Source organism: Bos indicus, chromosome 1 (genome assembly GCF_029378745.1).
Source record: "Bos indicus isolate NIAB-ARS_2022 breed Sahiwal x Tharparkar chromosome 1, NIAB-ARS_B.indTharparkar_mat_pri_1.0, whole genome shotgun sequence".
NCBI classification, from domain to species: Eukaryota; Metazoa; Chordata; class Mammalia; order Artiodactyla; family Bovidae; genus Bos; species Bos indicus.
The window spans coordinates 71,025,601-71,044,155 of NC_091760.1; the positions used below are offsets into that span (position 1 = coordinate 71,025,601).

At 42.1% G+C, this 18,555-nt stretch overlaps 1 protein-coding gene across 8 annotated transcripts in view; it reads left to right on the plus strand.

Annotated features, from left to right (window-relative positions):
- The window catches only part of RUBCN (rubicon autophagy regulator), a 62,950-nt gene that overhangs the window by 34,511 nt on the left and 9,884 nt on the right, over nt 1-18,555 (plus strand). For 2 of the 8 annotated variants that reach the window (XM_019957115.2, XM_019957059.2), the window contains exons 4-13: nt 384-543; nt 1,403-1,509; nt 2,559-2,712; nt 3,346-3,879; nt 5,264-5,308; nt 7,396-7,491; nt 8,196-8,311; nt 9,239-9,446; nt 9,960-10,064; nt 12,164-12,238. In XM_019957115.2, coding sequence (XP_019812674.2) covers nt 384-543; nt 1,403-1,509; nt 2,559-2,712; nt 3,346-3,879; nt 5,264-5,308; nt 7,396-7,491; nt 8,196-8,311; nt 9,239-9,446; nt 9,960-10,064; nt 12,164-12,238 — 1,600 coding nt within the window. The remainder of the gene's footprint in view (nt 1-383; nt 544-1,402; nt 1,510-2,558; nt 2,713-3,345; nt 3,880-5,263; nt 5,309-7,395; nt 7,492-8,195; nt 8,312-9,238; nt 9,447-9,959; nt 10,065-12,163; nt 12,239-18,555) is intronic. The other 6 variants (XM_019957076.2, XM_019957087.2, XM_019957068.2 and 3 more) reach the window with 6 other exon arrangements.

The window sequence follows — 18,555 nt, forward strand, 5'->3', positions numbered from 1 at the left end:
GTTGTTTGTTGACCTGGATACCTGAAATAGAAGACTCTATGAGAGAACCCTGGGGGTCAAGTTCATTTTTCCTCTGAATATCCCAGAATAGATGCCTCTTTGGAGTTAGAACATAAAGAGACAGATGTAGCAGCTTTGTCCTCTCCTGGAGCTGCATATTATGTCTTAACTGCTTAGTCCCTTTCCAGTGGTCCACACCAGCAGCAGGGCCATTAATCTCTTCCCTTGTTCTCCTTCCTCTACAACATCTAGATGCTAGCTGGAGGGTAAATACCTCTGATTAACTCCTCTGACCTTGCTCAGTTTAGTTTTCATGCCATTAGGCCTCAACTTTGCTGGATTGATCAGGATGTATATTTTGACTCATGCTTCTTTGCTCTCAGTTTATCAGCTTGCACGAGAATGGCCAGAGCAGCACGGATGGTGTGAGTGAGCGTGCCGTGGCTGAGCTGTGGCTGCAGCACAGCCTGCAGTGCCACTGCCTCTCAGCCCAGCTCCGACCTCTGCTGGGGGACAGGCAGTACATCAGAAAATTCTACACAGGTAGGTAGAGGTTACCTCTCCAGGATTGCTGCATGGACTTCCTCATTCTCCTTCACTTTACTATTCTTTATAGACCCACTCTTACCCTGGGGTCTCATACTTTTACTTGATATCACAGAGATTCTAATCAGAAATATGTATCTAGTCTTCTCTCTAACATCTTATGTAAAATACAGTCACGCTCTATGTTAAGGTATTTCCCTACTCTTATACACACAGATCAATAAGAATAACTACTATGGCGGGTAGGAAGGGAGAATGAGGACTTAGAGTGTCTTAATGTGGACAGAGTTTCAATTTAGGAAAGTGATAGGGGAGAGAGATGATGGTGAGAGTTGCACAACAATGTGAATGTATTTAGTGCCCCTGGCCTGGATAGTTAAATATGGTTAAATAGTAAGTTTTATATTATGTGGCTTTTACCACAATAAAAAGCATTAATAAAAGAATTTATACTATTTACTGAGAGTTTTCTATGTTCTAGTCAGTGTTATCTATTTTTTTATACATACGCACTTAACAGTAACCCTGAGAGTTGGGTATTAATACCCCTGTTTTCTAATCAGAGAAGCAGAGCTCAAAGGAGGTCAGGTGATTGGCCAGAATCACCCAAAGCCAGAGATCATATCTGGGTCTTTCTGATTTTGTAGCCTCTTGTCATGGCCTCTTTGCTATACTGCACATGACTTAGCCTCTCCTGTACTTTATTTGTCCCTGGTTTCCCTCTACCCACAGTGATATGATTCTCCTTATCTTTGCCTTTTCCCTCTCTCCTTCCCTGACCTTCTCCCAGGGCCACATAGGGAGGCTGAAGTTCTCCCTAAGGGGCTCTGTCACTGCAGTAGTTTTCTCTCCCCAGATACTGCTTTCCTGCTAAGCGATGCCCATGTCACGGCCATGCTCCAGTGCCTGGAAGCAGTGGAACAGAACAACCCTCGCCTGCTGGCTCAGATCGATGCTTCTATGGTAAAGGGGGCAAGGAATTATCTGTGTCTGTCTTCTGGCCTCCTAGACCTCACCATGATATAACCCTGTGTAGCAAACTACTTCACTTAGGCAATTATGAGCTGCAAGGCTCTCATTAAAAACAAACAGAAAACTTAGAAAAGAAGAGGAGGTACCATTAAGTATATGTTGCAGTGAAAAGCCTATTTGTAAGTAAGCTTAGGTCTGTTTGAGGAGGGAGTTGTCTGTTTTTTTTTTTTTTTTTTTTTCATCCTTAAAAAATCTTTAGTTTGAGTAAGCACCTCCTGAAGGGCAGGCTTGAGAAAATGGCAGAGGGATGATGGTGAATCAAGCTGACTGTAGCTAGAGCATCAGATGTAGTGCAGCCTAATGTAACGTAGAATCATTTTCTCCAAGGAAATTTTGTTATTTTGTGTTGCTTATTTTTCACTCTCCAGGTCACTCGTCCCATCACTAATATCAGTGCCTCGGCTAGAATGGAGTCACAAGCCCTCTTTCTCTTGTGGAGGGATCCCCTATCTCTCCTGGTTTTAAAATTTTGATTCTTGCTTGCCACCTATTGAATATTCTCTACATGCCAGTCATGGTGCTATGCACAATACATGTGTCATCTCATTTAATCCTCACAACTCTGTAAAGTAGACATTAATCTCATTTTATAAAGGAGGCCACTGAGGGACAGAGTAGGTAAATCATTTGCCCAAAGTTTGGACCAAATAATTTGTGATAGGGCCTGGCTTTGAGCCCCAGTGTGTCTGACTTCTGACTTCTCGTTCATAGACTTAAGCCCTTTACTATATTGCCTTCATGATAAAGCACTCCTGGTCTGATCACCTAGGATTCCAGCTGCAGAAGCCGTGATGTTTGCCAAGACTTTGAGATTTCAAAGTTGTGTGCTGTGGTAGAGGGTACCTGTACTGTCTCTACAGGTCCTGGCTGCAGTTCAAACCTGCTGCCAAAGGCCAGTTTCTGCCAGTGTTTCTGTAATACTGTGCTTTTCCTCTGAGGGCCACTATCCTTGATTCTGACACTTTTTTTTTTTTCCATAGTTTGCCAGAAAGCATGAGAGCCCACTCCTGGTGACAAAGAGCCAGAGCCTGACAGCTCTGCCTGGTTCCGCATATACTCCTTCAACCAACAGTGGTCAGCATTCCTACTTTGGGTCCTTCTCCAGTCTCCACCAAATCCCCCACCACAGCTTAGGTATGAGGGCAGTGAGGGATTGTGAAGACATGTATCTCCAGCCTTGGAAAACAGAGGACATAGTGGTTGCTCACCCACTGGCTATAATAGAACCTCTGGTCAGTGCAGTTTGTCACACTTCATGTCTCAGTATGGAAGTCTTAAAGAGGATATAGCAACTAGCCTAAGATAATGCAGTAGAATCATTAAAGTAACAGAGAAAAGAGATGTTTTTAGTTTCCCCTGGGTTTCTAATCCACATCACCAAGAAGGCATTTCAATAATAATAGCTAACATTTCTTCAGTTCCTGCCACATGTCAGGCTCTGTTGCCAGCAGTTTGTGTATATTATCTCATTTAATCCTCAAAACAGTCCTATGAGGTAGGTATTATTATTATTGCTCATTTTATAGATGGGGAATGCATACTGGTAGGCAAAGAAGCCACTGTCTCAAGAGCTCATGCTTTTGGCTTAGCTGCTTCTCAGTGAATTTTTACTTACTTTGAATGACTTAACCTTTTTTGAGGTGACATCATATGTCCTGGGCACCCCAATTTAGGGAGTTCAGTCCTTAGCTATGGAGAAGCCCTTCATACATACCAGCTCAAAAGCTCCCAGCTCACCTTTCCCTTCTCTTTCTTTTCATATCCTAGAAAGAAGATCTACTTCCTTTTCACTCTCTGGCCCGCCCCGAAAACCTCAAGAAAGCAGAGGGCCTGTCTCAGCAGCAGAGGATCAAACCGTCCTAGACCCTCTCCTTCCAATCACTGCATTAGCCAAGGACTCCCCCTCGACCCCCAATGAGATGAGCTCCAGCACTCTGACCAGCCCCTTGGAAGCATCCTGGGTCAGCAGCCAGAATGACTCCCCAAGTGATGCCAGCGAGGGGCCTGAGTACCTGGCCATTGGCAACCAGGACCCCCGGGGCCGGACCGCCAGCTGTCAGAGTCACAGCAGCAATACTGAGAGCAGCAGCTCCAATTTGTTCTCCTCCAGCAGCTCTCAGAAGCCAGACTCTGCTGCTTCTTCTCTAGGGGACCAGGAGGGAGGTAGGCAGAGCCAGTTGTCCAGTGTCCTTCGCAGATCTAGCTTCTCAGAGGGGCAAACGCTCACTGTCACCGGAGGAACAAAGAAGAGCCATACTCGCTCCCATTCGGACACCAACATTGCCTCCAGAGGAGCCCCAGGTAATGAGAACCACCAACCGCATGTCAGTAAGGTGGCCTCCGGAATTTCCGGTGGAAGGGAGATTTGTTCTTAAGGGTCTTCAAATGGCAGGAAGAGAAGTTATGTTTCTGAAGATATGAAGAGTATCCTGCTTATAGTGAAAAAGAGAAGTTTGTAATATAATGTGGCTATCTAAATCCAGAATCTCTCTGAGGATACTTAACGTTTGTTCGTTTATACATTGCTAAATAGTAAGTGTTTTCTTGGATTCTTTCATAATTCTTTAGCATCAGAGGATAATGTGACTAATCATAGTCTAAGTTTTAAATGTGTCTCTCAGACAGAGGGGAAGTACTAATGAGCTTTAAAAATAATCCTGTTAAATTCCTTCCCTGAGAAGTTTGGTCAGAATATAATAACAATAAGAGAGAGGCAAACTGATACTAGGGTTCCCTGATTAACACTAGAGATGTAGTGAGTGTCCGGTGACGGGACCTAGTAAACAAGTAGGTGCGCTGACCGCTGCATCAGTAATTCAGGCTGAAAGGCAGTTGGATAAGGAGGCCTTGGCTCCTGGGACCACCCTCACACAAACACCAGCTGCTAGCAGAGAGCACCCCAGGCACGGCCAAGGGGGGTGTCACTGCTTTTAGTGTTTCCCTGCCATCATCTTTCCTAGGTTGTTGGTATCTGGCAGTCTTTGGTTAGGTTTCATTTGTAAGAACATCTCCATAAAAGCAAGTGGAACATGGACCTTTGTGCTGAAATCCAGTTCTGGGTGGAAAAGCTTTGGATATAAAATATCAAAATAAAGCAGAAAAAATTAAGAGCATAAAAGGAAGATATTCTTTACAACTAGAGCTGCTGTTGATTTCTGTTTATAATTTCTAAAAGGTGAGAGCTAAGGCCCTCATCTGAAACTTCTGAATTGCAAACTTTTGTCTCTGTTTTCCCCTCAAGAATGTGGGTTGGCTCATTGGAACTGGTTCAGAAACCAAGAAACCTCCAATTCAAAGTCTGTCTTCCCATGAGCCTTCTTAGATGTGAAGACTGCATAGGTTAGACCCTTACTTCACATCTCCTGGAGCAGATGCGGTGTCTGCTGTACTGCAGGTTGCTGGCCTTTGAGCATGTAAAACTCCCCTCTCCCCATTCTTGAATCCATGTGGATTCCAGAAACCACAGTAACCTGCATTGGAAAAGGGAGCCAGAGAAAACCTAAGCAGGAGGGTCTGAGGGAGTATGGGTCCTGTGCATCTTCTCATACGTGCCATCACTCTGTCTGTACTAGGGTTCCCTCTCAGGAGTTACACCCCCACCTTTGCTGGATAAAAAGACACTCTTTTTCTCACTCTCTGTTCTCGTTTTCTGGACTCTCCTCTGCACCTGTCTGTCTACATACAGGAGGCCCCAGGAATATCACCATTATAGTTGAAGATCCCATTGCAGGTTTGGGAGCCAGTCCTCCTCCTCTCTGTCCACCACCCCCTGTCTCCTTTTGCTCCTCTGTGACCATCTTGCCTAGTGCAGAGCTTCCTTTTCCATTCTGGTGTCAATCAAGCCTGGCTAGTCTGGTCCTGCTGTGATGCTTGGACCTGGTCATAAAATGATACCAATATTTTTATGTGATACGTTTTCTGCTTATGACTTCCAAATGTCTTGTTCCTTCTCTCAGCAGCTTTTGGGAGGTAGAATTCATACTTGTCAATCCCGTATTGCCTAGAGGTGAAACTGAGGCCTGCTATTTGTTAAGACATCATGATGAATCAATGGCAGAATTTTTCTTATAACTGAATATTTATTATGAATTACTTTATTTTCCTTGAATTAACACCAGAATATGTTTTCTCCTCTTTCTGTGATCTTGGATATGAGTGCATGTTTTTGCCTCGCCTGGAATCCCCTGTTTCCTTTTTCTTTTATCTGTCTTCCTTCCCCTGTAAATTCCATCTCCCCCAGCCCTACCCCTTCATTCCAGCCATTGCACAAGATTTTTCTAGTGACTTAAGTCTGTGTCTTTGGTTTTCACAGTGGTATTCAAACTGCATGTGTGTTCCATTCTGGGTACATAATGCATGGAGATACTGATGCTGGAATGTGTCTGCAAGGCAGAGTGGTGAGGGTGAACTGAAAATGATGAATGGCTGAAGACACTGGCAAAGAGGGTAAAGAGAGACAAGCCTGCAAGACTTTTGTTTAGAAGAGCATTGCCCTTAAGGAGATGAGAAACTGTGAGATGACAGATTTCAAGTCAGTATGAGGAAGTTCTGAGAATTAGAGCTGATCAGTTGAATGGGCAGCATCAGGAGGTAGTGAGGTCAGTGAGCAAAGCTGGACAGCCTTTTCATATGCAGCTTCTCGCATACATCATCCTTCCCTCTGTACTAGGGTTTTCCTGGTAAATGAACAGGGTGCTGGTATTGGAGTGTGTGTTGTGCACTGATTTTGACTAGGGACCTCAGAGGTTGTCTCTGTCATGATTTCTCACCATGACATCACGGTCACTGCTGGTGTGTAGTGAGGAGCAGAGCCCACTGCCAGGGCCACCAGGGGAACACGGAGTTATTGCTTACCATGTAGGAGCATTTTTTGTGAGAGGAGCAGTTGACAGATTGGCACCATCTGTCAGGGAAATGGGTTGGATGCTGCTCAGTCATTCATTCTCCCAGCACATCCTGCTCATTTCTCAGGCACCCACCTGCTTTTCTGCCTGCTCGTCCTTCTGTGGCGCTGGGAAATTTTGTGTTTCCCTTTGGAGAAGATCAGTTTCCATTTCCTGCAAACCGTGCCTGCAGCTGTTCCTCCCCTTTCAGTTCTCAACATTCCTTGAAAACTTCTACCCAGACACTTCCTACCTTGTAACCTTCTTTTGAAACCCCTCCCTTCCTTTTCCAGGAAGGCTGAGTCCACAGCCCTGGGGCTGATCCCCTTGGTTACAGGGCCATCATCCTTGGCTTCTCTAGCATTGTTTTGATGCTTCTTTTAAGGGTATTGCTGGGTGTTATTTTGTTGTTCTGCCAGTTCAAAAATAGGTTCAATTTGTAAGTATGACAAATTTATATTTCAGGCTCAAGAGAGGCCATATCCTAGTATTTTTTTTAGAGACTTTAACCCTTTGATATTGTTCTAAAGTCTGGTGTCAAGGGATCAGAAAAGCTGCAATGTGTTTGTGAGGACTGTTTTCTAAACTGGTTAATCAAGAGGGCAGACATTGGCTGATATTCCTGAAACACTTGGTAAGAAGATGGAAGAGGAAAGAACCGATCATGAATCCATGTTGATTTCTTTTTCGCCTGTGTTGCTGCCTTCCGGGTCTCGTTTTCTCTCTTTTCTCCTTAGAATACACTGACTTCCCACCTCCCTTCCTCCGTGTGTTCCTGCATTCTTGGATTGTGTCCTATTGGTGTGCCCCCTCTCTCCTGTCCGGGAGGGCGTGGGGAATGGGAGCTGTTAGATGTTGAAACTCCAAGGTTGGGAATATATGTGTTGCTCACCTCGTATGTGTGTTTTTACTCCCTGGTGGCCACTGACACTAGAATCCTGCAGTGATAAGTCGAAGTTGAGAGGCCCCTTGTCCTACTCTGGTCAAAGCAGTGAAGTCAGCACACCCAGCTCTCTGTACGTGGAGTATGGTAAGTGAGCACCAGGAAGGCCAGGCTGCAGTCGCCTCTTTGCTGTGCTCCCCCCGTGCCTGCCACGCTCTGAGCTGTATGGCTCATCTTAGCTCTGTGGAGGGCGCACACCATACAGTCTCACCCTCCCCGTCATCATTTTCAACCCCCGTGCTAGAAATCACACGGCCCCACCAGTTTTTCTTGCTCCTCTCTGCTGTAGGAGTCCCACCGTCTCATGCTGTGGGTGCTACCACCGTGAATGTCTGGTGAGTCAGCTACAGTGGCTCTCTGAGTGGGTGAGAGAGACCTTGAAAAGAGGCCTTTGAGTGTCTGAGCCTAATGACCAGAAGATAAACTCCACATTGAAATTATCCATAGGAAGAAGACATTTGTTTCCTTGTCTGATTCGCAGCACAGGTTTTTTGTTTTTTTTGTGGGTAGGAGGATGTGTAAGTCATCTTTAAATTTAGGTGGTCAAAGGGTGGTCTCCAGGCTCTCTCCATTTATTCTGCCATTCTCTAACCTAGGCACTTAGTGCTTTGGGATTCTGAGATTCAGAGAAACTGCTTTAGAAGGTAGACATCTTTCTAACCTATTATTGGGAAAGACTTGTGAGCATCTTTAGCATTAAAATCATCAAATTTCTCAAAGAAGCTTGGCTGTAAAGAAGATTTGCTTTTCAGAGCCAGAGCTTTTGACATCCACATTCCATTTTCCCACAGAGGGCAGTCAGTACCTGTGTTCAGGAGAAGGCATGTTCCGAAGACCATCAGAAGGACAGTCCCTTATCAGCTACCTATCTGAGCAGGACTTCGGCAGCTGTGCAGACCTGGAAAAGGTGAGGACACTAAGGAGCCACTGAAAAGCCCATGAAGACAATGGCACCCCACTCCAGTACTCTTGCCTAGAAAATCCCATGGATGGAGGAGCCTGGTAGGCTGCAGTCCATGGGGTCGAGAAGAGTCAGACACGACTGAGCGACTTCACTTTCACTTTTCACTTACATGCATTGGAGAAGGAAATGGCAACCCATTCTAGTGTTCTTGCCTGGAAAATCCCAAGGACGGGGAAGCCTGATGGGCTGCCGTCTATGGGGTCGCACAGAGTCAGATACGACTGAAGCGACTTAGCAGCAGCAGCAGCAGGGAGATCTAGCCAGAGGGGTATGGTGTCTTTTGTCCTAAACAGGATTTGGGCGCACAGCAATAACATGCATGTAGACTACAATACAGAGAAGTCACCATAAAGATAAGCTCAACAAGTTCTATCCTTGGATAACTCTTCAGGGAGCTTATGCTCCTCACTGAGTCCAAAAATACTACTGATCTTGCCTTAAAAACTCCCTTGGGAAAGAAACATTGAATTTTAGTCACATGACCTTGACCCTGGAACCTTAGATAAAGACTGTCCCTGAAATCAGCTTCTCTATTTTGTTCTAAGGCTCAGATATGTAATAAAGAAAATGTCCCTGTAGCATTTTATGGGCTTCCCAAGTGATACTATTGTAAAGAACCTGCCTGCCAGTTTAGGAAAAACTTGACTTCTCTGTCATATTTTTATGCGAAAAGTGGGACAGGAAGGCTGGGCATGGCCAGATACAAGAGCAAAGAGAATCTGGAACAGATTTTCTGGCCATCAGCTTTCTTTCTGGTGGCAGTGTACATTTCCTCTGGGTGTTTCGAATGGAAGCAGTGCACATCTTGGAAGTTCCTTTCCAAGAGACCAGTCACTGAGGTGTCCCCTTGTTGGTGCTCTCCTTCCCCAGGAGAATGCCCACTTCAGCATATCAGAGTCCTTGATCGCTGCCATCGAGCTGATGAAGTGCAACATGATGAGCCAGTGCCTAGAAGAGGAGGAAGGGGAGGAGGACAGTGACAGGGAGATCCAGGAACTGAAGCAAAAGATCCGCCTTCGTCGCCAGCAGATCCGCACCAAGAACCTGCTCCCTGGGTACCAGGAGATGGAGCATGGAAGTGAGTGAGGCTGTGAATGCCTGTTCCTGCCCCTTGAGGGCTTCTGGATAAGACATAGTACCTCGTGGGCTTCCTTTTCTGTCTTTATATGTTCATATGAGATGTTATACCCAAGCCAAGGGTTCCTCTGCTGTCAGAAAGATTTTCTGTGTTGTTCTGATTTTTTTTTTCTACTAGACCAGAGTCCTGGAGTTCATCTATGTTCTACCTCAGACATAGCTTCCAAAAAATAGATTTCTGATAGGAGGAGAACTGAGGCCACTTGTTGCAGATTCCCTTCCCAGAGAGCAGTACTTCCTGCTTATGTGAAACTTTTAAGGAGATGAAACAAGAAAGGGAAACGAGAGCTGGTTTCCATTTCCCCAGCATAACTGCCAGTCAAGCTTCTGTTTACTTTTCTATTGAAGTCCTACCAGTTTGCTTTTCCTGTGACCCTAGAAAGTGTCGGACACTTCTTTCTGTCCTGTTCATTACTGTTTTGTTGTTGTTTTTTTTTTTTTTTAACGTTAACAGGCTTTCGGCTCACTTCCAGCAGCTCCCAGTTCAGTTCACGTGATTCAGCACAGTTCTCTGACTCTGGCTCTGCTGATGATGAGGTTGATGAATTTGAAATCCAAGGTATGATTTAACACTTTTCAAGGGAGCTTTCATTAACTCTTTCTTTCAGTTTGGAATCATAGACCGAGAAGCTTTCCCTAAATAGGGAGTCTTCAGTATAGTTCATTATGGAATGTTGTCAGCTGTTGTAAGGGATAACTTCTCTTGTTAAAAAAACAAAACCTATTTAACATTTAAGCAGAAAAGAACACTGAAAGGAAGTGTTCCAGTGAAGTGGGCTGGCTGTTGATGTCACCCTGGAGTTTCTTCCTCAATTGCAGCTTTCTGTCAGACTCTTGCTCTAATTTCTCCTCCTAGCAGTCCAAAGCTGGCCCACACCTACGTGAAATTAGATTCCTATTCTCTTGTGCCCCATAATACAAATGAAATTGTTTCAAAGTGTTTAAAAGGAGCTTTATTATAATCATAAGAGAAAAGGTAAAAAAGAGTCCATGGCAGGGAAAAAGCAAAATGGAGGGAAAATGTCAAGTTTTTTTTTCAAAGTAGAGCTTTATTTTCTGTCCTGGCCATGCTAATTTGCATAGCAGAATCACAGATTCTTATGAGCTTCTGCTTAGAGAAGAGGAGGGGCTCTTATCTGGAAAGGCAGTTGTGTTAAATCAGGTTGACCCATGATTAGTGGGTTAATCCATACCTGAAAATCATAAATTTCTTCATCTTCCTATCAGTGCAACCAACAAATGAACAAACAGAAAACCAAACAGTTCAGGGACATAAGCTCTCACCCTATGACTGGAACCAAGAGTAATTTTCTTATAGAGGTGAATTGTGTCTATAGATCTCCATTGTAACATGATGAATAGATCTTTTATTGCATGAGGCTCCGACTTCCTGTTTATACCAATTTTGAGAACCCATTCAACTGCAGGTGTGGTAGCTGGGTTTCTCCCCCATTCAGAAATACAGTTTTTACGTATATTTTTCCAGGTCTTTGGAAAGTCTTCCTTCTTTGTTCTCCTTAATGCCTCTGATTTCTCTTTATAACAATAATAGATAGTCCCTTAAAACTTTTTTTTTTTGGTATGTGGTTTTCCAACAATTCTCCAGTTTTCTGTACGCCAACTGAATGGCCTACATTTCAGTTCTGACACTAATTCCTGGAGTTAGCACAGAGCCCACAGATCTAGGGTTCAATCCCATGGGGCGGCTCCATCTTTAGATGCTAGCTGCCAGTGGGGTCACCAGGCTGCCTGTACTTCTCTGTGACCAACTGCAACCCCCAGGGTTCCTACAACTGCAAACTCCTAGGGGAGTTCCTACAACTCCCCGCTCAGTTTTGATAATTAAGTAGAATGACTCGTAGAACTCGGGGAAGCACTCTATGATTATAGTTTATTATAAAGGATACAAATGAGTTGTCACGTGAAGGGGAAGTTCACAGGGCAAGGTCCCAAAGTGTCCTCAGCTCCTCAGTGTCTCAGACACTGAGACACTGTCCTCAGTGTCTCCATGGAGACAGGAACCTCTGTCTCCATGGAGTCAGGGTATGCCACTCTCCCAGTACATCGACCTGTTCACCAACCAGGAAGCTCTCCCAAACCTCATCATTATCAAGGTTCATTAAGTAAGCATGGGTGATTAAATCATTGGCCATTGGTGACTGAGTTCCTGAGGTGGGGCTAAAAATTCTAATATTATAATTACTTTTTTCTTCTGGCAACCAGCCCCTTCCTGAAGTTGTCTATGTGGCCCCAGGAGTCATCTGATTAACTTAAACTCAGATTTAATGGAAAGGGCTCATTATGAATAATAGACATTCCTATCACTTAGGAAATTTCAAAGTTTCTAAGAGCTCTATGCCAGAAACTGAACAGAGACCAATGTGTGTGTGTGTGTGTGTGTGTGTATATATATATATATATATATATATATACATATATTTATAATATATAACAATAATAACAATATAATATATAACAATTTATATATGTATATAAAACTTAACTGTGGATGTAGATTTCTAAAAACAGTGTCAGCTAGCATTTGGAGCAAAAGTCAAGTCCTGATTCCAGGAACATGTGGTATAGAACTGTCATTCTCATCAATTTACTTCCTGTCTGAATACTAAAAGACCCCCTTTTATAATCATTATTACACAGATGGTAGTGAAGGATCTAACCTGACTCACATGTCAAAGAATGGACTCTCAGTGTCAGTGGCCTCGCTGTTTTCAGGTAGCCTGTGTTAGAAGCGTGGGTGTGCTCATACATGCATGTATGTGAATGTTTGCACCAGCTTTTGTACATACCTGTGACTTGTCAGTGTTATGAGAACCAAAAGGTATAGAGAAGTGTCTGGGGAAAACCGAACTTAAGCCAACCAGAAATGATTCACTTCTTTTCTTTTTCTTTAATTTTTATTGGAGTATAGTTGACTTAAAAGCATTGTGTTAGTTTCTGCTGTACAGCAGAGTGAATCAGCTATACATATACAATAGCCGCTCTTTTTTAGATTGTTTTCCCATATAGGTTATTACAGAATACTGAGTTCCCTGTGCTGCACAATAGGGCCTTATTAGTTATCTATTTTATATATAGTACTGTATATATGTCAGTCTCAACCTCCCAGGTAATCCCTCTACCCCTTTCCTCCCAGTTACCATAAGTTTGTTTTCTACATCTGTGACTCTGTTTCTGTTTTATAAATAAGTTCATTTGTCCCATTTTTTCAGATACTCCTTTTCTTCTTCCTCATATGAGTCCAACAGTCCTCTTCTCTGAGATTATCCTTGCTGATCCTTCTCTATAGAGATTCTTTTAGATTAATGGTCATTGTTGCTGATGGAGGTAATGGACAGTGTAGAAAGAAGTGGTCAGGTGAAGAAATTATAATTCAAACCTATAGCTAAGTTACTGACACACATTTAGACAGCAAAAGTCAGATAGAATGCTATAGAAGAAGCTTCGAGTCTTCAGAGTTTTGAATTTGCAGAGCCAACTTTCAGAAAGCTACCTCTTCTCCTACTTTGTTTACAATTAGGACTTACTGCTGCAAATGTTTGGTCTTAATAACTGCCTTATGATCCAAACATGTAGACTTTCTGTAGATGGGGTTAACCGAAAACAAGTAACAGTTGGATGTTCAAAGTGGCTTTAAAACACACAAACAACAAAATTCAGGCTTTTATTAATTTAATTAATAGTTAATTATTTTATTAATTTAAAAATTTAATTAGCAGTTTAATATTGTCAGCCACTTGCATTTGAAATAATTATATGTATAAGATTAAATTAAGATTTAGAGAAATAAAAGGAATTAGGGACCTTTTACTTCTAAACTGTTATAATTTATCCTAATATAGTCTTACTTGAGAAGTAACAATCCTAAGCCACATTTTTTTTTTTTTGGCCACACCTGTGGCTTGTGGCCTCTTAGTTACCTGAAAGGGATGGCACTTAAGCCCCAGCAGTGAAAATTCTGAGTCCTAACCACTGGACTGCCAGGGAATTCCCCTAACTCACTTTTAAACTGGTTTCTGGGACTTCCCTGGCGGTCAAGTGGTTAAGATTTCACATGGTTTCAATCCCTGGTTGGGGACAGTTGGGGAACTAGGACCCCACATGCCGGGTGACAAAAAGAACCAAAAATCAAACAAAAAAAGTGGTTTCTGATATGTTTACAACCAAAGTCCGTTGCATGTGCATTTACTGACTGTCAGCTACTTCTTAATTGGAGCATATTCAATCTGCTTTAGCCATCAAGCATACTTTTATTTGGTCTTCCTAGCATCCTTTCTTCCCCCATTTTGGGTGCTTTAAAGTATTTTTTATAAACCAAGAATATGAACTATTTTTCAACTAAAGTACTACTTTTTCTTGTGACCCACTATCCCACACATTTTGAGGGCTTGGTGGGAAAGTGTCTCCAAAGTAGTGATTTAACTTTCTACACCCAGATTCCCAATTATGAAAGCATAATTTGCAGTTCATTTTTCTCTGCTCTAGGTTTCCTTATTGCTCTCTGTTCTTTCTTATTTGTTTCTGATCTTTAAGCAAGTTTATCACTAGTACAAAAGTCTTTCTAAAAAATGTCAGTATAGTTCTCATTAGCAATCTTTCTGATCACGTCTAGAGGTTTCTTTTTGATCACCTTGGGTAATATATGCTATTGAAGCGTCTCTTTGGATTCTATCAAAGGAAGGTTACTTAAGCATCATACTGTAGACATCATCTATGATAAATACTCTGCATAATTATAATACTTTGATTAAAATGATCACTTTCTTAGATCCTATTTCAGCAAGTAGACCTTATGGAGCCAGAAGTGTTTGTGAAGGAAATAGATTTGAAAGTTACTTCTTCCTTGCAGTAAAGTGGATATAAACTTGTAATCATAGAAAGCTTATTCATAGAAAGCTTTGTATTCATTAACATCTATTCCATTTTTAAAAAACAATCTTACTAAGGAATAATTACATATCAAAATCCACTCACTTTAAGTGTACAATTCACTGAGTTTTAGTAAATGTACCAAGTTGTCAGCCACCACCATATTCTAGTTTTAGAACATTTCCATCATCCTCAGTAAGATCCCTCTCATGCCCATTTATAGTTAATTTACCATTTATAGTTACTTTACATTCACACCCCAAGCCCCAGTCCACCACTAATCTATCTCTATAGAGTTGCCTTTTCTGGACATTTTATATAAATGCAGTCATACAGTATGTGATCTTTTGTGTCTGGCTTCTTTAACTTCATCTGTTTCTTCTGATGGTATCTGCCAAATTGATACAATATCTTTCACAGGCTCCTGATCCCAGGCAATTTTCTCAATTTCTTTGGGTTTTTAGGTTTTGTAGTTCCGTTTTTTCCTTCCTTCTTCCTTTTCCACTGCAATTTCATCAGTTCTTTAATCTTCCTTTCTCTAGAATTTCAGTCTTCCACATAGATGTACCTAGTCAGGGTCCATTCAGGAGACAGACACCACATGACAATTTGAATAGGGAAAATTTAATATAAAGAATCATTAACTCTAGTGGGAGATTGAAGTAGTGGGAGACTGGCTCAAAAGGAGTAAAGAGAACTCTAAAGAATACAGGAATAGCATATATAAGCAGTAGTCACCATCTCTAGGGCCGAAGTAGAGGCCACAGGGAGGGAATGTAGAAGAGGGCCATACCCACAAGGCTGAGGTCCAGGCCTCCTTGCTCACTGGATGGTGGAGAAGTTCTCTGAAGCTACAGAGCTGCCCTGAGAGTGTCAAGTGATGTTGTTCATGAAAGCTGCCATGCCAACAACCCTCACCAGGAAACCATTCTCTGGGGTGCTGGGGGAGGCTGCCCCCAGGGAGTGTTGTTCCTCAGAACTCAAGGGGTGTTGGGGGAAGGGGAAGTGGTTCTTGGGAGGTACCAGGCCTGCAGCACCTGCTCTGAAGCTTTCCCAGGAGGTGCAAGGGAAGCCATTTATGAAAACTACCACCAGTGGCACTCTGCTGCACAGCCTTCTGAAGCCATGCTTACCCTGGGGAGTCACTTGCACTACAGGAGTCTGCTTAGGGGAGCATACCAGAAGCAGCGAGAGAATCCCTTTCCTCCTCCAGTGTTTCTCCAGTGCCCTCTGCTGGCAAAGCTTAGCAGTGTGCCAGCTGGCAAAAGATGAGTGTTTTCAATCCAACTCCATTATCACAGAGCAGACAAAAAGAAGGGCAGGTTTGGAGCCGAAAGGCAATAAATTGATAATTGTTACAATATATAATGAAGAAAGTTCATGAACTATATTTTTGGCAAGTTTAAAAATTATATCCAATTCAAGGTAATCAATTGCTCCTCCCCACCCTCCCTCTTTTAATAATATATTTTTTTCTCCTTCTAAGACAAGAGTAATTGTGGTTCTCCATTTTAAAGTGTTTCCTCTTGAATCAGCAGTTGCAGAAAATTCATTAGAGTTGGATTTCTGAATGTTGGATATCCCCTTATCTGCTGAAGGGAAAACAGGTTGAAACCCCCCATCAGATTGCCCAGTAAATTCTGAAGTTGATTCTCTTCTTCTGCCTTGCTTGTTTTATTTAAAAATGTGCAGATTTTGCTAGCGTACAGGATTTTAACCAGTTCTTCCCTGATCATTCCAATGCCCATGTCTGGACATACAAAAATTCTTATAACATGTCATTATTTTGTTGTTGTTTGTTTTTATATCGTTTAACTTACCCAGTCCATAATAATAGCTTTATCCTATCTAAAGCATCAGAAACACTTGAAATCATTAAAGAATTTATCAATTATCCTTAAATAATTGATCAAATATTTCATAATTATGTTAACTTCCATTTGGAAGGAGAGCTTCTCAGACTTCTTTCTAAAGTGCTCTCATTTGGGGTACGTTTAACTCATTCAGTTGAGTAGCTTTCTTCTCTCTCTTTACTCCTGAATTATCTTAGACCCTGATCTACTTTTACCCAGATCTTCAGCTAGTGTTCCAACCACACTAAGCTATCATCTGCTTGAATTGACTGGAGAGTGAGCAGGATGCAGCAGAGGCCTAGTATCCACAAGGCTTTCATGGCACTGACCAGTGACAGGTGTGATGTCCCTCTGGTATCAGGCACTGCCTCTCTCTCTCCACTCTTGGGGTAAGATCCTCACTTCCAAACTTGTGTAACCTTCTGCACTCTTGGAAATATTCATGATTAGCTAGGACGTTACTATACCTCTGGTAAAAATGAAGAAACAGGATAAAGTATGACTTCACTTTATTTTCCAAAGACTTTTTTTCTCTCAAAGAACATGAGGATGAAGAACTGCTAACTAGCTTTTATGAAGAGGGTAGTTTTCAGCAACCTTGGATTGTCCACCACCTCTCCTCTCTGGCATGCCATGTTTTCCTTAGTAGCCTGGCCCTCAGCAATAACTGTTAGCTCTTTACTCAAGGATATCTAAGATTGTCTCTTCTTTTTCCTTTTCTATCCTAAACAGGCTGAAATTTGCTTTTTGCTTTGAGCCAATTATTTAGAAAATATTTTTTGAAAACCTGTCATGTGCAAAGCTCTTTGAGGGTTTTAAGGACAAGGCAAGACTTACGTACAATCCAAGGCAGTTTAGTGTTACTCAGATCAGCACTGCAAACCCAGTGGTCTATTGAGATCTGTTATTACCTAGAATTTTTTCCCCTCCAATAGCACTATTTAGAGGGCATCCTTGATAGCTCAATTGGTAAAGAATTTGCCTGCAATGCAGGAGACCCTGGTTCAATTCCTGGGTCAAGAAGATCTGCTGGAGAAGGGATAGGCTACCCACTCCAGTATTCTTGGGCTTTATTTAGAATGAAATACAGCACTATTTAGAATGGAATACAGACTAGCAGTATCTTGGGAACTGGATTTTGGTGGTGCAAATTCAGAGCATATGATATACATGAACTTACTTGTTAAATAGGATTCATTATTTACTAGTCAAAGATTTTGTTGCTGTCTTAAGGTTTTCTATGCTTAAAGAGCATATGAAAGCTGAGAGGTTTCAGTTTTCCTCTCTTGTACTTACAGCTTTGAAGCCTGGCCCTCAAGGCCAGGAATATTATTTGAGTATATGCTTGTATACAGACCACTGTATTAAGTATTTGGGGGCTAAACAGAAGAATTAGACATGATCTCATTTCCTCACAAGGAGATATTATAATCTAGTGATCCATACAAATATATATGTGTACAGAGGAAACATGAAGAACAATTGAGCAACCCATGGCCAAGTGCAGAGTGATGTCATTTAAGCCTGGTGCTCTATTTAGGGGCTTAAATGCAGTAGATTGGTCACTGTGTAGGTTTAATTAGGAAAAAGTCTTTTCATGAGGCATCAAAGGAAGTGAGGGATGAGACTTATCAGAATAGTCCTATTTCCATGACTTGAACAGGCTCTGTCTGCCTTTCTGGAACATGAATGCTATATTTCCTTCTCTCTATTAAAATTATTTGGGTAGATGAGATCTCTAGAGATTTAATCATATCATTATTAGAAACCCTCTTCAAATTCTTTATTGTAAACAGGCTTTGGAAAGTCTGCCATAATTTCCCAAGACTGTGTTTGCAAGTTCTCTAGTAAAGATCATGTTAAATAGCTCCATAAAAATGTGTTGTTTACCAGGCATCTCCAGGGAGTTGCCAAGCCATAGGGAAGTTCTTTTCTTCCCTGTGCCACCAGACAGGAAGGGAGTCTTTCCATGAAACTTTGTTAAGGACATGGAAGACTTCTCACATTCAGGGCTGATACCACTAGCAGTCAGATATTAGAAGCAAAGTTTCAATCCCATGTACATTTAATGAGTAACCTCTGTGATCTAAATTCTGTGCTGGGTACTGATTCTGAAATTAAAAAAGAGCTCGATAGAGTTCTTACTTCTGAGAATTTATAATTTAAGAGGGCTTGAGGTTTAGATGATGAGAGAGAAATTAGAGTAGTTTGTCACTGCTTGGTACAGAGTATGTCCCTGCTTGCCTTTAGGATGCTTCATTTTTTCCTTCACTGCTTTAAACCAAATCAGAGTTTGTGTTTCCACCTGGA